The sequence below is a fragment of the Sorex araneus genome, chromosome 4, assembly GCF_027595985.1.
Source record: "Sorex araneus isolate mSorAra2 chromosome 4, mSorAra2.pri, whole genome shotgun sequence".
NCBI lineage: Eukaryota > Metazoa > Chordata > Mammalia > Eulipotyphla > Soricidae > Sorex > Sorex araneus.
In genome coordinates this window covers 44,122,090-44,147,818 of record NC_073305.1, presented here as the reverse complement: position 1 = coordinate 44,147,818, position 25,729 = coordinate 44,122,090, and the positions used below count along the sequence as shown (strand labels likewise).

The 25,729-nt window shown below is 50.1% G+C and overlaps 1 protein-coding gene across 1 annotated transcript; it reads right to left on the bottom strand.

Moving 5' to 3' along the window:
- Window positions 1-415: 415 nt before the first annotated feature.
- Window positions 416-25,023, bottom strand: PTPN23 (protein tyrosine phosphatase non-receptor type 23). Its single transcript, XM_004614504.2, has 25 exons — window positions 24,870-25,023; window positions 14,420-14,494; window positions 8,820-8,947; window positions 8,527-8,603; window positions 7,928-7,977; window positions 7,659-7,790; window positions 7,406-7,486; window positions 7,169-7,300; window positions 7,042-7,089; window positions 6,613-6,669; window positions 6,456-6,514; window positions 6,237-6,316; window positions 5,845-5,959; window positions 5,688-5,753; window positions 5,185-5,330; window positions 4,682-4,993; window positions 4,449-4,603; window positions 4,213-4,364; window positions 3,947-4,126; window positions 2,109-3,870; window positions 1,849-2,033; window positions 1,648-1,752; window positions 1,428-1,566; window positions 1,223-1,336; window positions 416-1,143 (listed from the first exon to the last, which is right to left on the bottom strand). Exons 1-25 carry the CDS (start codon window positions 24,951-24,953, stop codon window positions 664-666), a joined length of 4,914 nt encoding a protein of 1,637 aa, XP_004614561.2. The 5' UTR covers window positions 24,954-25,023; the 3' UTR covers window positions 416-663.
- Between the last annotated feature and the right edge of the window lie 706 nt (window positions 25,024-25,729).

Sequence of the window (25,729 nt, the reverse complement as noted above, 5' to 3'; positions counted from 1 at the left end):
TCCTAATGGTGCTCGGGGGACCCTATGGGATGCTGGGAATCGAACCCGGGTCGACTGCGAGCAAGGCAAATGCCCTACCGGGGCTGTGCTATCGCTCCAGCCCTTTTTGAGCCATTTGCATCTTCACAGTGTTTCCAAAGTCTGGAGGCTGGAGTAGGGTGGGGAGAGGCTTTTTCCCCCTCCCTAAAAAGGGGTGGTACCATCCAAATAAGGGCTTCGACAGTGAGACTAAGCCTTGCTTTTAATTAGACTAGACTATTTTCACTTACTGGCTCCAATGGGAGTCAGGGGTTGAGATGAGATGGCTACAGGGGCGGGAAAGCTCAGCAGTGAACCCTCCTCAGCCATTTCACACGGTGGCCTCTAGGACACCTACAGTAAAGGTACACCAGGGGAGGCAGCAATGGACAGACAGTGGCCATGAACAGGTTGGTTTATTAATTACTTCAATAGCAAAGAGCTGAAAAATGTCATTTCCCACAAAGGAACAGAACCTGACCCCAGGCCTGTGATGCATCTCCACCCCACATGGGTGCAGGCTGGGCCAGGCAGGGCTGAAGGCAGCAGGAATGGGAGGAAGAGAATAAGCCCACGGCATAGGCCCAGCTGGGCATGAGTGAGCAGGCTGGGAGATGTAGTGTAAGGACCGGGCAGGGAACCTGTTCAGGTCTTATTGAGTGTCCAGAGTGGGTCCAGAAGGCTCAGGGGGTCATCAGTGGGCTGGGCAGCCCGCAGACCTTGCCCATTATGGGCCTGCAGAAAGTTCTGCTTGCTCATCCTCTGTTTCCCCCGCAAAGAGTTGTCCAAAGAGAAGGCCTCAGGAGTTAGGGATGCCAGCAGCTCCAAGGATGAGGACGGCGGCTCCAAATGGGGGGCCTCTGGTACTGGCTGTTCCTCCTCAGGTTGGGGGGTCTCAGGCAGGGGTGAAGAGAGCGGGGGAGGGGAGGAGGGTGGGAGCTGAGTAGACTCCGGAACACTGGCTGGCAGCAGACCTGGTGGCTCTACTGGCCCTGGCAGGCTGGCAGCTGGGGAATCCAAGCCTCCAGAAGGCCGGATGCTCAGTTTGGCGATGGTGGCCTGGATGGAGCTGATGGGCACATCCCCACCAAGGACCAGGTCCTGCGAGTCTTGAGGAAGGTGATTCTAAGAAGAAAAAGATGAAGAGGAGGAGGGGGTTCCACAAACTGGCCATCCCAGCTGCAACCAGTGGCTCCTCCCTCACCTTCTGGCTATTGCCTGTGCCAGCCACGGGCCTGCATGGAGGGGGAACACCATGGCGCTGCAGGACCTGCTCCACATGTCTCACTACCGCCTCATGGCAGAACCGGAGGTGCAGCTGCAAAAGTGGATTGGGCAGGGTCAGGGAGTGGTGGCCTTGAGGGGTGGGCAGAGGGCCTCCCGCTCCCGCCTGCTGCCCAGCCCCTCACTTTCTCCTGCAGCATGTGCTTCCTCTGTTGCCTCATGCGCCGCACTAGCTGAGGCAGCTCGGGGATCCCATTTCCAGCCTCCACTTCCTGCACAGCTGCATAGAGGAGCGCAAAGGCTCCCGTGCGGCCCACCCCAGAACTGCAGAGGAGAGGGGTGTCAGGTCAGGAGTCCCTGCATTCAACAGGAGCACTCCTCAGGTGGGGCCCCCCCACCCCCTACCTGCAGTGTACAATGACAGGGGTGTGCAGGGGGCGCTGGTGCAGGTAATGTGAGTGCACCTCCTGGATGAAGCGCAGCAGGTTGCTGGGGCTGTCAGGCAGGCCTCTGCGGGGGGGGAAAAGGCAGCAGGGGCTTGGGGCCAGACCCAGTCTGAGGCTCCCTCCCCCTCGCTCCCTTGATTATTAAAGGCTGCAGACGCACAACTCGGGCCAAGTGGAGAAGTGAAGATGCACGAGTGAGCGCTTGAGGCTTTGGTCCCGGAACTGCAGGCTCAGCACCCGCTCCACGTGGGTGTCGGTGGTGCGGACACTGCTCAGTGAGAGGCTCAAGGCGCCGTGTACCATGGGTTGGCCTCTCTCCGTGGGGAAGTAGCGGGCCACCTTTTGCTGGGGGCACACAGGTGGAGCAGAATTAGGGTGAGTTTTCTGGGGGTCCCTCCCTCGCACCCAGTTCCCTCATACCTTCTCCATCTCAGCTTCAGACACCAGCATGACAATGACTGACACTTTCTGCTCATGTACCATGAGCCAGAAGTCAGCTGCTGTACCAGGCAAGGGGGCCTGAGTGGCCACTAAGGGTGGACAGTACGGTGAGAGCCCCTCCACCATACTGGCATTGATATAGTCGTCCTTGCCAGAGCGCAGGACCACGCGGTTACTGTCATAGGGCATGACGTCCTGGTGCCGGTTCTTCAGGGAGTAGCAGCGAGCAATGGCAATGGAGCGGCCCCGGGCATCCTGCTCCTGGGCCTCCTGCAGCTCCCTCCAGACAGTGTCCAGAGCCCCTGCATCACCCAGCTGGCCCCGGAAGGCCTCCAGCTCCTGCTGCAGCCGCTGCAGCCTCTCAGGGCGCTCATAGGGGTCTCGCTCAATGAGCCGCAGGGCCTGAGGCCGCCGACCTTCTGCGGCATCCACCTTGGTGGGCTGCAGCAGAGGCTGCCCTACCCCGGGAGGCTGAGTGCCACCATGCTGGCTCTCAGGGCTGGAGGAGAGCAGGTCTGCAGTGGCTGCGCCCCGGCGCGGGCAAGGTGGCGGCTCTGCAGCAGGAGCCCGTGGAGGGACCTGGCTGGGCCCCGGAGAGGGCGCAGGTGAAGGCACTAGGTGGGGGCTGGGGGAAGGCTGGCTGGCCGGTGGGGGGCCTCGAATGGGGAGAGGGGTTGCCTGGGGGCCCAGAGGCCTGGGCGAAGGGGCAGGGCCATATGCCAGAGAGTGATGAGGCGGCTGAGGCGGCCCAGGACTGGGGAAAGGCAGTGCTCCTGAATGGGGGGGCAGTGGGTCCTGAGAGGGGCCGGGATAGATCTGAGTGTGCACTGTAGGTGGTGGCTGCCCCAGGACACCAGGCTGAGGAGCAAAGGGATAGGGGGATTGCGTGGGCGTGAGTGCTGGGGCTTGGGGTGGATAGAGATGTGGGTGCTGGAGTGGCAGAGGCTGCTGGTGGGGCTGGGGCCCAAAGGTGGCTTGTGGGATATGAGGCTGGGGCTGAGGCCCCATCCTTGGTGCTGGAAAACCTGTAGGGATTCCAGGAGAAAAGTGCTGGGTCGCGGGTGCCGGGAGGGGCTGCTTGGGTCCTAGTGGGTAGGTGTAAGGAACAGGCAGAGGCTGTGGTGGCACAGGGAAGCAAGGCTGAGGGGGAGGGGGAGGGATCGGGTTTGCTTGTGGTGCCGTGTGACTAGAAATGGGGGCTTGGATGCTATCTACTGTAGTGGTGGCTGGCCGAACCCCCATAGCCAATTCAGGGCCCGAGAACTGGGAGGGTGGGGCTGAGGGCAGGCCTGCACTGGGCTGGGGATGCCCAACCCGCCCGTAGGGGCCGCTCACCACACTGTGCTGTGGGGAGGAACGGGGCACCAGGCCCAGTTCTGGTGTGTAGCCAGGGGCCGAGTAGAGGGCAGGTCTAGGTGCCATGGCCATTGCAGGGTGCCCCGGAGCTGGAGGGACCCTGGGCTGCAATATCTGGGCAGGGCCTGGGTAGGTACCAGGGGGTAAGGGGCCTGGGAGATAGTGGGGTCCTGGCCCTGCAGAGGTGGGGAAGGGACCAGGAGGAAAGTGGAGGGGACCAGTCGTTCCCAGGAAGGTGTCAAGAGGCCGGGGGCCAGCCACCATGTCGGGGGGCAGGCTGCGCAGTTCCTCAGGCAGGTCTGTCTCCAGTGCGTCCCCCTCCTCCCTGCGGGGCAGCAGTGGCTTCGGGGCTGTGGGTCGGGGTGGCGGCTTCTTCTTCAGCTCCCTGTGGGAGCAGCAGGGGAGGCAGTGAGCCTACCCACTCCACCCCAGCCAGCCCCGTCCAAGGCAGCTGCACCCACCTGTCCAGAATCTGCTGACGGGCAGCCTCGCGGGCCTGGCAGGTGGACTGTGCCCGCTCCAGGAGAGCCGCCACCTTGCTCTCCAAATCGGCATAGAAGTCTTTGCCCTCCTGAGACTTCTTCATCAGATCCTCATAGGCTTCATAGGAGGCCACCAGGGTCTGCAGTGTGGAATTCCACCTGGCAGGCAGAAGGGCGGGCGGGCAGGCGGTGAGCTGAGCTCAGCTTCAGCGGGACTCCCGGCACACCCCAGGCCAGACACTGACTTCTGATCCAGCTCGCTGAGCACCCGCCGCACGGCCGCGTACTGCACATTTGCCTCTGTCAGTGCCCGGAGAACGTTGTCCTGGGCAGCCAGGTTCTGCTCCAGGTAGACCCTCAGCTGGTCATACTTCTTCAGCTGCTCCTCGAATAGTTTCTGAGGGGCGTGTTGGAGATACTCAGGCCTCACCACCTAAAACATGGAGCCCAGAACCAGAGCGCCCTGCTCAGCTCCCCCTACCTTCATCTCTGAGTGGTCCGCAGTGACCAGCGAAGCAGTGATGTCATCTTTCTGGATGAGCTCGCGCAGCTGCTGCTCCAGGGACACACGCTGGTCCCGCATCTCCTGCACCTTGGCCAAGATGCGCTTCAGGTTCTGTAGCACAGCCTTGTCCTCTGGGGGAAGGAGTGGTCTGTGAGGCTAGAGAAACCTCTAGCACCAAGTGCCCTGAGGACTGGACAGGCAGAGCTCACCTGGGGTGAGGGCAGGGGTGGGCAGGGCGGCTCGGACCTGGTCGAGCGGCCCACTGAGCAGGCGAAGGTTGCCGACGTGCAGATTCATGGCGCGGTGCAGCTCGCTGTTGGTGAAGGAGGCCTTCTCGTGGACCTCCATGTACTTGGCCCATTCTCGCCTCACCTCTGCCAGCTCAGCCTTAGAGACAGCTGGGCTGGACCCTGCTTGGCCTAATGCTTCTTGCAACTTCTGGTCTAGCAGCTCATCCTCCTCCATCAGATCCCTGATGTCCTTCAGAGAGGCCTCCACATCCGTGAACACACCTGAGAGCACTGTCGGGAAAGGGAACAGTTTCTCAGGTCCATCAACACCCCGAATCAAAAACACCTACTACTTATGAGCAGCCCATACCTCATGGAGCAATATGAGACACACAGGTGCCCTTCGGTCTCCCTGGACAGGAGAGCGAGAAGGCAGGGATCATCCATGTTTCCCTTCCACCGCTTGCTCTTCCAGTCCTTACCTTGCATGGACTGGACGAGGTTCTTGACAGTGTCAGGCCGAACGCTGAGAGCCGCACACTTCTCCATGAGCTGCGGGGGGATGTGGTTGTAGGCATCGAGGTTGTCCACTGTCTCAGGATCCAGCTGCATTGAATCCATGAACTGGCTGTGGGAAGCAACAAACCGTGGGGGTGCTGGGTGCTAGTCCAGCTCCTCAGATAGAAAAGGAACTCAAGGGTGTATGCCTCGCCAGGAAAGCCAGGTCTTGAGGTGCAAGAAGAGCAACTCAGCATCCCGACCTCTGCTACTAGGTGTGGCCTGGCCCCACAGAGTATGCCCAGGGCACTGCTGACGCCAGGGTAAGAGAAAGGAGATACTTGTAGAGGATTGGGGTTCTGCCACACAGCCTGCACATCAGCAGGAAGGGCAAATCCAGAAAGACATGGGAGTAGACATTTTGCTCCTGATAAGGGTAGCACAGAGAGTTCTAGTGTGCACCTCCCACCACCAGCCCTCAACTTACTCCAAGACCTCATTTTTGTCCTCAATCTTGGCCAGCATCTCCCGAAGTAACTTGGCTTTCTCCTCACTGCAGGAATGACAGTGCAGGTGCTGGAGTCTGTCTTCTGAAGACATCCCAGGCCTGCTATGATCAGGGCTGGCCCACCTCTCCCACCCACCTGTACAGTGATGAGGCCTCATGGGCAGCCATGGGTACCAGTTTGGCGAAGATATCAGGGCCTGTAACAGCAGGGTCTGTAGGGTTTACTGGCAAGGGCTTCACCAGGGGCGCACCTGGGGGTGGGGGAAAAAACCATGGAGACAGAGAAAGATCTCAAAGAGGTAGAGCACATGCTTGGCATACATAAAGCTCTGAGTGATCCCAAGTACCATACAGTCAGGGCTGTACCAGTGGGCTCAGTCTCACTTAGGGACCCAGATTCCTGAGCATCGCTGGAAGAGCCTCCGACATTAAAAAAAAAAAATGTGGAGACAGGCCCATGCAGATCTTTGGTCTGCATTCGTCTATCCCCTCAGCTTCACCCCCCCCATCCAATCCTCAGCCTCAGACCTTTCACAGGCTGAAGGGTGTCCAGTGCTGGGACAGCTTCATGGTAGATGAAGTCATTGTCTTTCTTGGCCGAATTGTACCTGGGATTAGAGGGGGAAGTGAGGAGTCCCATCAGTCATTGAGACCTAGCCTCCCATGTACCCATGGCACTGCTATCTTCCAAAACCCAGAGGCTGAGACTCCAGTGAGAAAGAAGCAGGACCAATCCCATGAACTCACTTTCCCCCAATGACATCCATAGTGAAGCGAAGCGCATCCTGCACAGTGTCAGGCTGGCCCTGTAGGGTTCAGAAATGGGAAGCCTCAGCACCACCCAAAAGCAGCACAGGACAGCTCTCAGCCATGCAGTGCTCCCCCCGTACTTCCTCCGCATTACCTTGGCCAGCTTGATGGCTTCATTGAGCTTATCCAGGGCACTCTGGAAGTATGCAACCTGCAAAAGCAAAGTGGAAACCGAGTTCAACTTTCCTTCCTTGGGCCCCATTCCTTCTACCACCCCACCACTGCCCTGCTGGGTCACCTGTCAAACCCTTAGCAGACAAGATTTTGATGAGGCAGCTTAGCTCCAGGCCCAGTTCAAAACATGGTCAGTGTTACCCTGTTCTACCTTACGCCACTAACCAGCCCTGCACTCAGAAGAGGGCCTGCCATGCCTCAGAACTGTCTTCCAGGAGTTGAGGTCTACATCGTGGAATCCCACACGGGGCAGCCTGGGTCCACAGTAGGGAAGGGATAGACCAGACTAGGAGCCCACCAATCAAGCTGGAACCAGTCATGCATCCCCTCCTTGTCACAGCTCACTTACCCGCTCCCCAAACTTCTGCTGTTCCTCAGCCTGCTTCCCCATGTGCAGCTGGGAAAAAAGAGCCACCATTTACTCCCCATTCTGTGGCACTCAGCCCTGCCCAGACCTTGCACTACGGCATCCTCACATGAGCCACAGCTGCAAAGTAGTAAATCTTCATCTGCACGAGCTTCTTCCAGTCCTTCTGAATCCGGCCCAGCAGTGAGGCTGTGTCGGGGTTCTCCAAGGCCCGGCAAGCCTCCTTGTAGTAATCTACCACCTGGGAGTCAGGATGGGCTCAGTGGGAAGGGGGAAAGGAAAACCAGGACTAAACAGAAGACTTGTCCTCAGTCCCATGAGGATAGTTATCTGCCTCCGTCCCTACCTGGGCACTGATGCGGGCCACCAGAAAGCTCTTCCTATTGTCCAACATGGACTTCTCCAGGAGGCACTCCTGAGCTTGGCCCTAGGACAAAAACCAGTTTGCTGCCCAATTCACCCAAAGGCCTACCTTCCCAGCGGCCAGGTTACACAGCTCCTGTTTCCCTTACGATAAGCAGCAAAGGGCACTGCTACCATCAGCCACAATGACCGTCCTCCCCTGGGTTCAACATGGTTCCAACAAGGGTGCCCCTCACCAGCATGAGGTTGACATTGAGAGTGAGGATCTGGCGGCTCATGTCAACACTGTAGGCCTGAGGGAAGTGCTCTCGGAGGTAGGCGAATGCTCCTGCAGCACACTGGAAGTGAGTACAGGAAACCTTCATGCCCTGGGGGGTGAGGGGAGGTAGAGGCTGAATCAGATAGTTGCCTATGTCCATTCCATGGTCAGCTCAATCCAGCACTGCAGGCTGAGAACATCAAGCACCTCCCAGTATCTGAAGGCCCACACTGAAGGTCTCCTCACCTCCTCAGACACCCGCTTGTCCATGGCCCCCAGCATGGAGTGCAGCGCTCCTGGGAAGGGAGAGGACCTGGGTCAGGGCCAACCAGGCTGCTCCCCAGGGGGTCTGAGTAAGCACATGCTCAGTATACACATGTTCTACGCCTATGTCAAGGGTAAGGCAAGTGACAAGAGTTGTCATCCATAATCAGGAAAACGTGTCTGAGAACTGGGACTATTGGTCAAGGCTGGGACAAGTAGGGAAGCTCAGAAAGTTCAAGCACCACAGGCCCCTGCTCTGCACCAGGAGGAGGTATGGGGGATGTCCCTGTCCACAGCCTAATTTGGAGGTCTTGTGGGACCACTACAGGGCTCTGAGGTGCCCCAGGCTTCCGGGGGCCAGGCTTAGATGTGGGGGTGAGGGATGTCTCCCAGCTGGGGCTCCGAGCAGCAGCACTACAGCAGGTGGCCCAGCATAGAGGTGCCCCGGCCTAGAAAAGAGGAACTGGCAGAGCTGTGAGGAAGGCAGGAGGGATCAGCGCCCCGGAGCCTTCTATCTATGAGCCCACAGCCACTGCTACCCTGGCTGTGAGGCAGGTGACGAAGGCACTCAGGTTGCTCACCAAGGTTGTAGAGAATGCAGGCCTGCTCGTATTTGATGTCCTCATGGGCCACAGACTTGCCTGAGAAGATCTCTGTCCTGCAGACATGTCACCCAGTCACACTGAGGGAAGGGGCTGGCCAGGGCGGCCAGATGAGGGGGTCAGCTGCCCCAGAATGGGCTAGAGGGAAGGAGACCTGGGGAGACCACACCAAGCCACTCCCCACACTGAGCAGCAAGGAGAGAAAGGGAATCCCTGCACTCGGGTTTCCCAGGCACCCTCCATCAGCTTCCTCAACCTTCCTCAGCTCTTACCAGGTCACAGGGACAGCAGCCTCCTGGCCTGAACCCATCGGGACGCGACTCTGCAGGTAGTGGAGCTGGCCCAGGTACTTTCGGAGGACACTGCAGCCCTCAAAGTCCCGTGGAACACGGACAGCATTCTGGAGGGCAAAGGGGAGAAGCAGAGCTGCCATTACTTGGAGTACTGGACAGACAGGCCTATTCACTCACAAGTGCCTGGAATATGAGAGGCCACAGCCTCCACGGGATGCACCTGAGCTACACCTGCCATCCGAGAACCACACTGTCATCAAACAGAGCAGACACGTGTGTTCAGAAATGATACTCTGCAAACCAGTGGGGTTTGCCTCCACTTATCTACATATGACTCATTTTTTTAAAAAAAAAAGAATTTAATTTACATGCTTTAGCTTTTAAGGCTACCTCTTTAACATATGCAAACATACTAATTATCCCTGTTCTGATAAAAAGAAACAATTTCCTTTAATCAGACCCAACATGCCTAAAGGTCTTGATCTTTCCACCTCCATCTTGAAGGCCAGTGGTCCAGCTACAGCTTTTCCCCTGCTCCTGCTATCTGGCCAGAGCCTCGGCTCTGACCTCTTATCAGTTTTTGCCCAGTTCTATTCATGGAGTTTTTGTTTTTGTTTTTTCAATTTTATTTTTTTTTAATTTTTTTTGGTCACACCCGGCAATGCACAGGGGTTACTCCTGGCTCTGCACTCAGGAATTACTACTGGCGGTGCTCAGGGGACCATATGGGATGCTGGGATTCGAACCCAGGTCAGCCGCGTGCAAGGCAAAAGCCCTACCTGCTGTGCTATCGCTCCAGCCCCTTGTTTTGTTTTTTGTAAAAATTGCAAAAGCAGAATACTTGCAAGGGAAAAACGTGTATTTAAGCTTTCTGTTACTTAATTCAAAGAAATCTTTTTAATTACTTTAATCCAGAGGTTCCCAATCTTATTTGGCTTATCACCCCTTTTCAAGAAGAAAAAAAAACTCACACAGTGCCCCCTTGGAAATGTACCTTCTGTGAGTGAACAAACAGAAAGCACCCCCCATTGAACCCCCAAGGCTGTTATCTCACACTTTCATTAGGGTGCCTACATTTTTTTTTAAATGCCAACTATTATTATTATTGTTCAGAAATTAGTTCTAGAAAGAACTGGTAACTTCAAGCAAACCCCAAATATATGGTAACAGACCCATTAGGAGTATACAATGGGTCGTAACACTCCCCGAAACAAGGCTTTTCCCTGCTTACTGCTGCCCCTTGTCCTTTGTTCTGCTGTTTCCAAGTCTTTCACAATGTAGCAGACAGCAAGTTTCTCTAGGTGCAGTGCCCAAACTCTTACTCCAGGAAACATGGCTGTCTGATGAACCACTCACTACTGTCCGGGATGGCTGGGACAGGGCCTGCCCTCATTCTAGACTGCCAACTGAAACCACTCTGCCATGTCACACTCTCTGGATCCCTCATACTACTCACTGTGCTTATTGGGGATTGGGGAAGGGGGAACTAGCTCTTCAGTCCTCTATAAAGTCGCCTGAGACTTTGTTTAATGCAACTTGTGCCACAATAGTGACTTTTGAAGTTATGTGGTATACTAAATTCCTTGAGTACAAGGAATCTTATTTAGTATACCACATTAACTTCACAGAAAATTTGTTTGTTGCTAAGTCCACAGGGCATGCAAGAATACCCGTATTAAGAAAGGATTCTGAAGCAAGGAATGCAGCTCAGCAGTAGAGCACTTGCCTTGCATGTGCGACAATGTGTGTACAATCCCTAGCACTCCAAAATAAATGGTTGAGATATATTTGTTAACAGGATAAAGAATGCATGGCTGGAACCCCAGTACATACTTGAGTGGGGCTGGAGAGATAGCTCAATAGGCTAAGCATAATACTTTGCTTGTGGGAGCCCAAGTTTGATCCCCAACACCATATGCTCTGCAGGAGTAACTCCCAAACACAGGACCAGGATGTACTCTCTAAGCACTGTAGAGTAAGGCCCCAGAACACAACAAAGCAAAATTTCCATTTGGAAATTAAGCACTGTCCTTAGCTTAAAGCAAGGACAGACGAGGTTGAAATATTTCTAAATTATTTTAAAAACAGAAAGAAAAAAAAAACTGAAGAAACAGTATAGGGATTAAGGCACACGCTTTGAATGCAATCAAGCTCCGTCTGATCCCTGGTACCACACTGAACATTTCAAAACAGAAAAAGCATGAAAAAGAGAATGTTCAAGCCTCCCCTCGCTTATCACAGACTCAGATAAATACCACAGAGATTTAAGAGTAGAACATGGTGAGTGGCGGAAACTCAACTAGATGGAAATGGGAAGTTATAACTTTGGTGGTAGGTGTGATGTGGTATCACACATTTGAATACATGCAAAAGTATACCCCTAAAACTTAACAGCAGTAAACCAATGTTAAATCAATCCTAAAAATGAACAGATTTAGTAAAAACCAAGACCATACAAGTACAACAAGCACATCAGTGACTATCACCCTGTTATTTGGATGAGGAAGGTTTTCTATGTGCATATCAAAGGCAGACAATGACTATAAAAGGAAAGATGAAATGGATGTGAGTTACAAACAACTAAAAACACATGGTCTTGTATCACTGAGCTAGTACAAAGGTTTAGGCACTTGCCTAGCATGAAGCTAAGGTCACAACCCTGGTTTGAATCCCGGTACTATATATAGTTCCCCAAGCACCACCTGGCATGGGCTCTACCAGATGTGGCCCCAAAACAAACCAACTAAATAATAACACATGGACCACAGAGAACATAACAGACTGAGTACATGCTTCGCATGCTGAAGGTCTGGGTTTGCCGTGGGCACCACTAGAAGCAGCACCTAAGCAGAGTCAGGAGTAGCTCCCATGCACTGCTAGGTGTAGCTCCAAAACAAAAACGCAGCACAAGGGCCAAGAAAATGCCTCACAAGACTGAGGCCCTGGATATTTGGTTTCCCGCACCACACAAATTATTTTAATTTGCAAAACAAAAACTTGAAAATATTTGTATTAAAGAGCAGTATCATTAATGCATGAATCTTGTTAATCCACAAGAAAAAAAATGTATTAATACCCTAATAAAAAACAGAAAATATTAATCAGCAATTCTTAAATCCATGCAAAAAAATTTTTTTTTTAAATTCTTTTATTAATTCACCATGTGGAAAGTTACAAAGCCTTCAGGTTAAAGTCTCAGTTATACAATGCTCAAACACCCATCCCTTCACCAGTGCATATATTCCACCACCAAGAATCACGATATACCTCCCCCTTCCCCCCACCTCCCCAGCCCTCCACCCCACATGTGAAACTGGTAAATTTCACTTTACTTTCACTTTACTTTGATTACATTCAATATTTAAACAAAAAAAAATTCACTATTATTGATTTGGAGTTTCTCCCCCCTAAAGTCGATCTGCTGAAAAGAAAGCATTTGGTAATTTGTTTTCCATTGCTGAGAATGAAGAGATATGAGGTCAGGAGGCCGCACTAGCAGCAGCATAGTTTTGGATTTCTGTATTTTAGTATTTTAGTAACTAAGTCCAGAGAAATGTCTGCCAGGAATCGCAACATTGTAAGCTCATGCAAAAAAATTTGAGATTCAGAGAGAGAGTATAGTAAGTAGGGTACCTGCCTTGCACACACTCAACTAGGTTTGATCCTGGCACTACATATGGTCTCCCAATACCACCGGGAATGATCCCTGAGTAAAGAGCAAGGAATAAGCCCTGAATACCACCAGATGTGGCCCAAATACACACAAAAAAAGAAAAAGAAAGAAAGATAATATGTAACACATGAATCTTACTGCTACCATATAACTAAAGATTAATTTCTAATAATGTCAGAAAAGAAAATAAAAAGGGAGAGAGTATAAAAGTTTAGGGGTGAGGCCCAGAACAATAATTATACAATGGGGCAGGCACTTTCCTTGCATGCAGCCAACCTGGGCTAGATTCCTGGTGCCCCATATGGTCCCCTAGCCCTGCCAACAGTAGTCCCTGAGTGTAGAGCTAGGAAGAAGTCCCGAGCACTGCTGGGTGTGGCCCCAAAACAAACAAAAAATGTTAAGGTGCTTGCCTAGTATGCTATGGCTGCAGCCATAACCGTGGGTTGAAGTCCAGGACCACATCAGCTCCAGGAGGGTCCCTGTGCACCAATGGTAGGGTCCAAAAGGTAACAGTGATACATCTACACAATGGAATACTATGCAGCTGTTAGAAAAGATGAAGTCATGAAATTTGCATATAAGTGGATCAACACAGAGAGTATCATAAGTGAAATGAGTCAGAAAGAAAGGGACAGACATAGAAGACTGCACTCATTTGTGGAATATAAAGCAACAGAATGGGAGACTAACACCCAAGGATAGTACAGATAAGGACCAGGAGGACTGGAAGCTGGAAGCTGGCCTCACATGCTGGGGGAAAAGGCAGCTCAGACAGAGAAGGGACCCCAAGTAAAGGATGCTTGGAGGGCCTGCTCAGGATGCGAGATTTGTGCTGAAAGTGGACTATAGACCGAGAATGATGGCCATTTCATACCTGTATTGCAAACCACAGCACCCAAAAGGAGAGAGAGTAAAAGGGAAAATGCCTGCTACAGAGGCTGGGGGGTGGAGGGGTGGGGGTGGGGGTGGGGGAGGGATACTGGGAACATTGGTAATGAAGAATGGGCAAAATGGGCACTGATGGAGGGATGGGTATACAATCATTGTATGAGTGAAATTTAAGCAGGGAAGTCTGAAGTCTGTAACTGTATCTCACCTCACAGTGTTTCACTGAAAAACCCAAAGCAAACAAACAAAAAAGGTAACAATGAGTTCAGGTGCACACATGCTGCTGCAATGGAGCAAGTACATCCTATTCCCACTAATTCCCACAGAAACAATCCTATATGGATGTAAGTATATTTATTGGTAAAAACCTAAAGATAGTATGTTCTCCAAAAAGAGACTAATTAAATTACAATGCAATATAATGGTCAGAGACCACTAAAAATACTACTGTTACATGTTCACTGACACAAAAGGATAGCTATAACGTTAAGTGAAAGATGAAGGCTATAATTAGTATAGGTGACATATAATCCTCTGTGGCTTTACAGGATATATAAATATAAGACACATATTAGGGCCAGAGAGATAGTACAGGAGTTAAGGTACCTACTTTACATAGTTGGCAGTTCAATCTCTGGCACCACATATGGCTCCCCAATCCCCACCAGGAATGATCCCTGAACACAGACAAGGTACCACCTAAGCACAACAAACTATAGCCCAAAAACCAAAAACAAATACATAAACTTAAGAGTATATAAAGCTATATAACATATGTCACATAGTATATAGATCATGCTGAATATTATGTAGTACAGAAACACATATAATATAAATAAAAAATAGCAAATATATAAATAAAAAATATACACACAAATCACTGTAAGGATTTTTGTTTTGCTGTTTCTTAGGTGCTATTACCTCACACATAAAAGCCTTGCACACTACTGCTGAGTGAGCCACTTATGTTGCATGTGTGACGCTGTGGGATCCACACCACAAAGAACCATAGTCCTACCTGTCGAAGCAGCTCCAGCTTCTTCAGTTCCTCATTGTAGGCTTCTGGGTTCTCTCCGTAATTCTTCAGAACAAACTAAAGAGAGAAAAGATCGTAAACCAGAGAGAGGAGATTCCCCTGTTGCCACCCTCTGAATCCTGAACAATCACTAGTCAGAGTAGGACCAAGAGGACCCATCTCCTGGATGGACCCTATGGGAAACTGAGCTGATTCCTCATGCCGAAGCCCTCTATGAAGTCAAGGCCTTTCCTAGTTCAAGACAACAGGGAACTTACAGGAGGCGGAAATAGAAAACTGAGGAAAATTCCCCACAGGATTACATTCTCAAGATGCCATCAAGAATTGGACCCTAAAGGGCTGGAGCAATAGCACAGCGGGTAGGGCATTTGCCTTGCACACGGCCAACCCGGGTTCGATTCCCAGCATCCCATATGGTCCCCTGAGCACTGCCAGGTGTGATTCCTGAGTGTAGAGCCAGGAGTAACCCCTGTGCATTGCTGGGTGTGACCCAAGAAGAAAAAAAAAAAAGAATTGGACCCTGGAGCTGAGGTAGTACGGGCCTTAAGGTGCTTGCCTTGCATGTGGCCGACCCAGGTTTGATGCCTGTTACCAGTGCTTATCTCTGTTTCTTTGCTCGCAGAAGCCTGTATTCTCTGGGTCAACATGTACCTCTCTCTCTCTCCCTACACGTGTTCTAAGTAAGTATCAATAAAAACTACATCGCTTCTCACACACACACACAAAATAATCACCTCTATCTGCAGCAGCAAATATTACTTTCCAGCCATGTGCCAGGCACTAAGTTGAGTGCCTAAAGAAAAAATAACCACTCAATCTTTACACAGTCCAAAGAGGTAAAATCATTGCCATTTTAAAGGTGATGAAATGAGGAAACTGAGACAGAAAGGCTGAGGCATTTGACAAGGTGACAGCACCAGTAACCAATGAAATGACTGAACCCAAGAGCCCCTATACACATCCCAGCATTAGACATGAAAGCATAAAAGTACATATTTCAAGAAGGGAGACGAGGGGCTGGGGCGGTAGCACAGTGGGGAGGGTGTTTGCCTTGCAAACAGCCGACCCAGGTTCGATTCCCAGCACCCCATGTGGTCCCGTGAACACCGCCAGGAGTAATTCCTGAGTGCAGAACCAGGAGTAACCCCTGTGCATCGATGGGTGTGGACCCCCCCCCCAAATAAAAAGAAGCAAAAAAAAAAAAAGAGGGGAGATATGGGCACTACATATGTTCAGGTGCCACATGTGCTCGGCCATGTGGGCACAAGCAACACATGGGCTCGGGCAGCATACACACCTCCATTCTGATTTTTTTTTCTTTTTGGGTCACACCCAGCGTTGCACAGGGGTTACTCCTGGCTCATGGCTGGAGAGACAGTTCAACAGGTTATCTTTGCATGCTTGAGGTTCAATCCCTAAGAGCACTTTCAAAATGACCCCTGAGCACAAAGCCAGGAGTAATCCCTGAGCACTTCAGGGTATGCCCCCCTACAAACAAACAAACAAACAAACAAAACAAAAACAACTGAGGGGTTGGAGTGATAGCAGTAAGGCATTTGCCTGCATGGCAGACCTGGGTTCGATCCCTGGTACCCCATATGGTTCTCTGAACCCCACCAGGAGTGACCCGAGAGCAGAGACAGGAGTAATTCCTGAGCACAAATGGGTGTACCCCCCAAAAAATATTCTACAATAGTTAGAAAACTAATCCCTAACCAACAACCAACACCCAGTTAATTAGAGAAGCAGTCAGAATATTTTCTAAAGAAAATATTGGGGGATTTTGGGTCATACCTGGCAGTTTTCAGAGTAACTGACATTTAACTTGTGCTGGAAGGACTATGAGGTGCCAGAAATTAAGCCGAGGTCTCTGACATGTGTGCATATCTTCAGCCCACTGAGCTCACTACAGTCCAGTATTTTCAATTTTTTTTTTTTTGCTTTTTGGGGGTCACACCCGGTGATGCACAGGGGCTACTCCTGGATTTGCACTCAGGAATTACTCCTGGCGGTGCTCTGGGGACCATATGGGACATTGGGAATCAAACCTGGGTTGGCTGCGTGCAAGGCAAACGCCCTACCCGCTGTGCTATAGCTCCAGCCCCCTATTTTCTAAATTCTTATAAGAATCCTCTACAGGGGCTGGAGAATAGCACAGCGGGTAGGGCGTTTGCCTTGCATGCGGCCAACCCAGTTTCAATTCCCAGCATCTCATATGGTCCCCTGAGCACTGCCAGGAGGAATTCCTGAGTAGAGCCAGGAGTTACACCTGTGCATCGCCGGGTATGACCCAAAAAGCAAAAAAAATAAGAAGAATCCTCTATAACTGCTTATGCCCTTAACTGAGGAAAGAGGCAATCTGGAGAAGTGGCTTCCACCTATGACCTATTTTTGCCTGAGAAATTTTTATGCAACTCAAGTATATAAAATAGGTATACAAATCAAACATTTATTGACAATAAGTATTTCAGAGTCTGGGGCTAGACCTAGCAATGCACAGGAGTCATTCTCTGGCAGTGGTTAGGGATTGTGAGGTGCCAGGGATCAAACCCAAGTCTCCTACACATGAAATATAAGCTCAGCCCTTTGTCCCATCTCTCCGTCCACAAACTTTAAAACAAACTTTTCACAATCCCCACATTTAGTTAGGCAACCCTATATGGGATCATGATCCAATTTAAGCATTCAGGCTCTCAAGTAAGGGACAGAGACCAAATCAGTTTCTCTGTGGCCAGAGTGCTGCAGTTAAGAACACTTGTGGCCAGGATCTGAAGCTCCCCGAGAAGGAAAGCCCAGGCGCAAAGCAGAAGAATGTGGACGCTGACACCATATACCAAGTGTAAGTAAAAAAACATCAACAGTCCCCGGTATAAAAGGTTCTTAGAGGTGGGAGAACCAAAGAACCTCCAGAGCCCAGCCAGACTGTGGAGCAGTTGAGGATTCTTTTCAGAGGGAATAGGACCTAAGTTAACTCTATGCTGAGAGAATGTCCAGGAAGGAGAACCGAAGGGTGGAGGGGTGGGATGAATTTGGCACATAGGGAAAAGAAGTAGTTATGAGTAAAAAAATAGTAAAAGGGATGGGGTTAAGCTGGTCGGGTTGGCCTTGCATGTGGCCAACCAGGTTTGATCCCCAGCATCCCATATGGTTCTCCAAGTACTGTCAGGATTGATCCCTGAGCTTAGAGCTAGAACTAATCTCTGAGCACTACCGTGTGGCACACAACCAAGATGGGAGAGAGAGAGAGGGAGGGAGGGAGAGGGAGAGAAAAAGAGAGGAGAGAGGGGAGAGAGAGAGAGAGGACAGAGACAGAGAAAGAAAGACAGAAAGAGACATAGACAGCAGAACTGGAAATATTCTCTCTGGAAATATTCTCGCTATTTCCAGAGAGAATAACTAAGACAGAATACCAAGATACCAATTCCTGGCAACGCCTCTAGGATGCTATGAGATCTGGGCTTTTTTGTTCATCTGTAAAATGTGGTTAATCCTCTATAGGCACATAACAGAATTCACAGGCCTGTCATACGGATATGGACTTGGGCTGTTTTTTTGGCTTTTGGTTTTTCTTTTTGGATCGCATCCAGCGATGCTCAGGTGTTACTCCTCGCTTTACACTCAGGAATTATTTCTGGTGGTGCTTGGGGGACCATATGGGATGCTGGGGATTGAACTTGGGTGGCTGCATGCAAGGCAAACACCCTACCTGCTGTACTATCTCTCCAGCCCCTTGTTTTCCTAAACAGAGAAGGGCATTACCAGGCTGAAATAATGTTTCCAATAAGCCAAAGCATGTATCAGATACTCATGTGCATTAAAACTTGATACTACATGAGGTAGACAATTAGTTCTGTTACAGGTGAGAAAAGTTAGAAACAGATTCATTGTAAAGTCATCTACATCTGCTTAAGCATACACCTTTATGTAGGTGGGATCTAAACCACGCCCTGACTCCAATGTCTATGTTATTTCCATGATACTTGCCCATTTATTCCAGCTCTTTTACTATGCAACAAATAGCACAGCATTTTTATAGGTAGATAGGCTCACTGGAAAAATTATCAGTCCTAGGGCCAGAGATGAATAACAGCAGATTTAGAGCCCTGAAACCAGACTGACTAACTCCTAACTCTGGGATATTCTTATCACTTTCTCTTGTAACAGCAATTTGTTGGTGTATCATTTTCCCCCTAGTGGTGTAAGTGTCCAGCATTTGCTCTCACTCTGATGTAACGTCTTAAAATTTTATGATACTGATTCAGCAGCCATGATCCAGAAACTCAAATAAATCTTGAAAGAGATCAACAAACAGCAGAGATTCTTCTGGATCCCAAACAAGGCTGAGTCATCCAGGGCAACCCAAAAAGTGTGTGCTGGGGGTTGGGGAGCAGGGGCTGATATAGAAGGCTTAACCTGTAACAACATTTTAGTAATCTCTTATACAAGGGCTTAATGGCTCCATGGTAAGATACAACAATCTTCACAAACTTTCTTCTAAGGAAACATTTTTTTATCATTCTTTAAGAAAATTATTTGGGGACTGGAGCGATAGCACAGCGGGTAGGGCGTTTGCCTTGCACGCGGACGACCCGAGTTCGATTCCCAGCATCCTATATGGTCCCGTGAGTACCGCCAGGGGTGGTTCCTGAGTGCAGAGCCAGGAGTGATCCCTGTGCATCGCCAGGTGTGACCCAAAAAGCAAAAAAGAAAAAAGAAAAAAAAATTATTTGTAGCAAGCAGTATAAAATAAGTTGTGGGCCCGCTATAGAGACAGGCTTAAGGAGTGGTTGGGAAAATTGGAAACAATGATGGTGGGAAGGTACAAGGGTGGTGGAACTGGTGTTAGAATACTGAATGCAACAAATCATCACGAAAAGCTTGGTAAAAATAAGTAAATGACCAAAAAAAGAATTTTATGATGCTAATTAAGGAATAACCCAAGAAGTAAAAGCAATATAGATTATCCATTGTCCACCATACACATTCTTTTTATCTCCACTCAACTCAAATATGGAATATTTCTTGCTTCCCACACAAGGTATTGTTAGTTAACATAATATATGCTCTGCTAGAGAATTTCAAATGAGATTCATTTTACTTAAAGAAAGGAGTATTACCACCAAGGGAAATCACTGGTTCTTTAAGTGAACACAAGCCTGAAACCAAATTATTGCTCAGGAGCACTTGGGATGAGAACAGAAGTTTACCCTCAGTCTAAGCCCAACAATTCAAGGTATCTCTTCCCGTATCTTTTCTGCTAGTACCTCAATCTTTCTGAACACCACTGAGGGAGATTCAAGTTACATCTCGTGGACAGTCTCTAGAACTAGACTATGTTATTCAGCCAATATTTGCTTAGTATTCTCTGTACACAGTATTTATTAGTTCCTGTGTAAAGAAGAGTCTGATGTGAAATGGATCTTCGGTATATGAGATTAAAATCAGAGAAGAATGAACTGGACAATCAAGGTCATCAACGCCTAGAGCCATTCATTATGCTATAAAACACAAGTGAACAGACAGGTCCTGGACACTGATTCTGTGACTCTAAATCTATGATAGGATTTCTGATTGTGTTCAGGGATCACTTCTGGCAGTGCTCAAGACATATTCCTGGCTCTATGTTCAGTGGAGCATATATGATATGCATGGATCAAACCTGGGTTGGCCAGGTAACAAGGCAAAGTGCCTTATCCTTTGTACTATCTCTTTGGCCTTTTGATAGAATTTTTGTCTACCTATCACTACTTATATCCTCAGTGCCTGACCTTTACTAGGCAGTTCCTCATTATTTATTGAATGCAGATTATTAATTTTTGGTAGCATTTTTATATTAGTATATAAAAGATAATTAACAAAACTATCCTCTATGGATAGGAAAGAAACTCTTAGTGCTGGGGATGTGGTTCAAGTGCCAGAGCATGTGATTTGCATCTGGAGAGAGAGAGAGAGAGAGAGAGAGAGAGAGAGAGAGAGAGAGAGAGAGAGAGAGAGAGAGAGAGAGAGAGAGGAGAGGAGAGAGAGGAGGGAGAGAGAGACACAGAGAGAGAGAGAGAGAGATGTGAGAGAGAGAGAGATAGAGAGACAGAGGCAGAGAAGACAAAACAAATCAAGACAACAGGTAACAGACAAAGTCCCTCTAGTCATCTTGTTTCCCTTTTTGTGTGTGGGGCAAGTTTTTTAAAGCTGTCCCTTGAGATATCTCAAAAGAGGTAAAACGTCAACAAACTTAAAAAAACAAATTCAGGGGCTGGATAGTACAGCAAGGAGGGCACTTGCCTTGTATGAGGGCGACCTGGGTTCAATTCCCAACACCCTTTATGGTGCCCTCAGTTTACCAGGAGTGATCCCTAAGTATAGAGTAAGGAGTAAGCCCTGAGCATGGCAAGTGGGTCCACCACCCCATTCTCCCCACCCCTCACCAAAAACACCTAAGCTCAACTTACATATGAATCAGTAATAAGAGAAATGAATCTGTCTGAATTTGGAGGCACAACTACTCAGCAACTAACAGAGAGACTTGCTCTGGTTCAACCTGGAGATGAAGAGGAAAAAAGAAATTCCAGTAAGGTCTGAATTAGCACAAGTACCTGATGTGGAAAAAAACAGAAGATGAATGGTCTACAGGAGTGGTCTAGGGGTGGGAGTAGGGGGTGAAGTTAGAAAGGTAGACTTGATGAGAAATGGAAGCAGGTCTCAAAGAGCAGGAAGAGTCTCTGGAAGCTGGTGAGAAAGCAGGCTTTGAAAAATCAGTTCAACTAGACTGGGGAAGGGCAGAGGCCAAGAAATCACCTGAGTGGCTTCCTTATGGTACATCTGCCCCTGATGATGAATTATTGTGCAGACCATTCATTAAAAGGTAAGCTCCACAAAGGCAGGGATTTTTGTCCTCACATACAGCCCTGATACCCATAACATGCAGTCAGTATCCAATGAATTAACCAAGGTATGGATGAACCCCTCAAGCTAAGTGAGTATAATTAAGCACAAATACAGTTGGTTTAGCGCAGCTGTTTAGGACAGGGAATGGGAAGAATTTCAAACATTAACACTTATAGTCAAATCACTCACTAGAGAGGACAAGAATCATCTTTATCACTTTTCCGTGAGTCAGCATTCAGGCTTCAAAGCACATGTAAGAAGGTGTGGGGCCAGCAGCATTTTCCCACTAAGAAATTAGGTGTCTTGGTATCCTGACCTTAAACTCGGCATCACAGAAAAGTACCTTGCTGTTTTGGCTCTCTTTTGACGCTATTCCATAATTGAAGGTATGTCCATTAGGAGTGAATTCCAAAAAATAATCATTATTAAAAGTTTCTCAGAAGTCCAGCCCTCACAAAGAACACAACCCTTTATCTAGGAAAACAATTCCATTTTCAAAACCAGCTCCTTGACAAGCCTTAGGCTGATACTTCTGTACAATGCACACTTTCACATTAGTGTCACCTCTAGTTTTTAAAAATCTCCTCTACTTGTCTAGGAATTCCATGGGGCAGGAGGAGAACAGGGGGAATCTTAATCTAAATCATTTGTAATACAGGGTTCCACATAGTGCTAGAAAGGTTTACTCAATAGGACCAATTTTAACCCTGCTGTCCTAAAATAATTTCCCTTAGCACAAAGCTACTCTTTATGTTCCCCAAAGCTCAGAACAGGGGTTAAAAAGAAAAAGAATCCCTGGGGGCTAGAGCAATAGCACAGCGGGTAGGGCGTTTGCCTTGCACGCGGCCGACCCGGGTTCGATTCCCAGCATCCCATATGGTCCCCTGAGCACCGCCAGGAGTAATTCCTGAGTTCAGAGCCAGGAGTAACCCCTGTGCATCGCCAGGTGTGACCCAAAAAGAAAAAAAAAAGAATCCCAATGGAAGGAGATACAATGAGGGCTCTAGGACTGGGCACAGTAGACACGGAAGTATGCCCAGGCAGCAGTGGTTTTTTGCAGTCTTCTCTGAAAGGAGTCCCAAGGTACCCAGAGAGAGCGGGCCATTTCAGAAACCAGCCTACAACAGACAGCTGTTCCTCTTCAGAGAGGAGAGAGAGAAACAATTTAAACTGTACCTTGAAAGAATCAAAATACAGAACTAGGACCAAGGAGACCAATGGTGGACAGACAACTTGCCTTACACCTAAAAGAGGTTCTGGCTTCAATCCCCAGCACCACAAACATATTAACAAAATATAGGATTAAAGAAGAGTCACATATTAGGGCCAGACAGATCGTACAGCTGGTAAGGTACTTGCCTTGTATGCAGCTGACCCGGGTTCAATCCCCGGCATCCACTATGGTCCTCCAAGCATCGCCTGGAGTGATTACTGAGTGCAGAGCCAGGAGTAAGCCCTGAGAATCCGGGTGTGTCTCCCCCTCACCCCACAAGTAAAAGAAAGGCCACATCCATACCAGGCAAACATGAGAGAGAGCTCTTCTACGCAGAAGGAATCACAAAAAGGCATAGAAAGGAAACTCAATAAATGATAGCTAGAGGGTTCAGTAGGTTAAGTTCATGCTTTGCATGTGAGAGGCCCCTGTTCAATCCCCAGGACTGCAGTCCCCCAAGCACCAATGGGAGCAACCAACTCCCAAGCACAAAGTCAAGCACCACCAGGTGAGCCCTCCCTGCCCCCAACTTTCCCCAAATGAACAGTAAGTGGCCGGTTGTTAACAGTATCTGGGATAACCATCAGAAGCACACAGATCAATCACATAGACAGCAGGTACTCGAAAGAATGCTGGAAAAAAAAAAAAAGCCTGAGTCTAAAGCAGTACATGTCTAGCCTATTTTAGGCTTGAGTTCAAACCCCAGAATCACAGAGGGTGGTTCTATGCCCCTGCTGAGCATGGCCCCTATTTATTCTTTTTCTTTTAAATGCTGAAAGAACTGGACTAAGTCAGAGAACTGTGAATGGCTAGGCTTGAACTAGAAAACAAAGGAATTGTTACATTCCAGAAAAATGTCTAATTGTATGGGAGTGTCTACGGAGAAGAGAGGCCAAGTCTAGGAAAGAACAACATTCTGGAATTTCAGATTAATCAAACTTCCTTCTTCGGAAAATGTGGAAAAAGAGGTGCAAAGAGGTTAATCGATGGGCTCACAGGAATACAAATTGTTACTGTGTGAATTAAGGCAGAGGCAGAGTAAGGAGAGAAAATGAGAGAGCTTCCTGGCCAACTTCCAAGCCTGTTTTCTTTCTTCTCGCATCCTTTTCTCAAGCATCCTGCTGAGTGATGCACCACTGTTAGGACTTAACTTTGGCAACCCACTATGGGTAACCTACAAAGATCGCCAAAGTGCAAAAGCTTCCCCCACTGTTCCTTTCACTTTTCCCTTGACCCAACTCGTCACCAAGTCACCCATCCGAAGGCCACGGATGTCTCCATGGGCAGCTGATGCCAATACAGCGCCTTGCAGATCCCTCACCTAGGTCAATTCTAAGTGGGCTTTCATTATTGTTCGTATTTGTCTCCCTTCCCTGCGTTATTGCTGAGATGCACACACTTCGCCATGGTACTCATGGGGGGAGAGGAGGGGTCTTTCATTTCAGTTGTGCCGCCTATAATATGCAACATGGGGTGGGGGGGAGTGCGCTGGGGATCAAACTCTGGGCCTCCTGCCTGGTTCCGTGAAGACGGGTCAACACACTGGCCGGCGGGGTCTCCCTCTGCAGGCAGTTGATCCCCTCAGAGCAGTTAGGAAACGCGGGAACCCACCGGACAACACGAACTAGGGCTTGGGCCAAAGAACAAGGTTCATCTTGTTTTGTTGTTGCTGCTGCTGTTTTGTTTTCTGGGCAACACCCAACTGTGCTCGGGGCTTCCTCCTGGCTCGGCACGCAGGGTTACTCTTAGCGGTTGGTGCTCACTCGGGGGCCCACATCGGGGGCCAAGGACCGAACCTGGGTCGGCGACGTGCAAGGCAAACGCCCTACCCGCTGTCCCGTCGCCCCAGAATACAGCACTGAGTGTGGACCCCACAGATGGGCCCAGACGCGGGGACCGGCCGTCCCTCTGGGTCTCCGGGCCCCCCACAGCGCGGCGAAGGCGCCACCCGTCGCGCCGGCCCCCGAGGCCACGGTCAGGGCCGCCCACCGCGCCCCGGGGCTGTCCCGGCGCCAGGGGCGGGGCAGAGCCGGGTCCGCAGCGTCGCCCCGAGGAAGAGGGGTGCTGCGGTGCCAGCTGAAAACGGCCCGGGCCACAAGTCGGGGAGCGGTTCCGAAAGGATGGGGGCTGGCCCGGGAGGAGGAGGGGAGAGGACCGTCGGCGGGCACGACGGGAGCGGGTGGGCCCAGCCCACCGGAGCCCGCGGAGGCCCCTCCTGGCCTCACACGACCCTGCGACGGGGCCCGCGGCGTTGAGGGACGCCTCAGGGGGCGTCACGCGCGGGCAGACGACGGAGATTCGCGGGCCGAGAGGAGGAAGTGGGAGGCGCCCACTCACCTTCTTCACGGCCGGCTGGAAGAGGAAGTCACCGGCTTCCTTCAGATCCAGCCAGATCATCGGCATGCGGGGAACGGCCTCCATGGCGGCTAGTGCCCACCGGCCACCCACCGCCGCTCCCCTCGCTGCCCCGGGTGCTGCCTCAGCCGCGAGCCCCGCCCCGCCCCTCCGCGCCGGAAGTCACTGGTCACGCGAGGACCCAAAAAATGCCCCGCGGCCTGCTGGGAGATGTAGTCTCCGCTCCACTGGCGGCGACTGAAGCACATGCTCAGTACGGCGAATCGAGAGCCGGAGGCGAGAGGGCTTCTGGGAGTCTTAGTCGGCAGCGAAAGGATTTCTGGGAGTCGTAGTCTTTTCTCCATTTAGCTGCAAAGCTCTGCCACTGTTGGTTTCCTCCTGCTGAGCCGAGCAAGCTCCCGGCGTGGACTTCGGCCGCAGGGCGGCGCTCCTCCCTCAGGGGAGGATGAGCATTCGCCAACGCGCCGGTCAATTGGTAGTCTGAGTGGTTAGTAGGGATAACGTGGAGTCCTTCCCCAAAGAGGGAACTTGAAAAATCCTGGTAAGGGAGAGAGAAAGAGCCAGGAAGTAAGCAAGATTTCCTATCAAGTATTTTAAGACTTTCTGACTTAGGAACAGAGGCATGACTGAGCCAACGTAGGGCATTACATAAGAGCCGGTCGCATCCTCTTGTGAATACCTAGATGGAGTCTAAGGTAAAATTTGAAGGTCCAAAGCAATGTGGAATGGGGGTGAATCTATATATAAGACACATGTGTGCCTCAGGATGCCCAGACTATCTGGATGTGGATCACAGAACAGGAAAAGTTGTTCCTTCTACAAGTGACTTGTACACCAGCCAG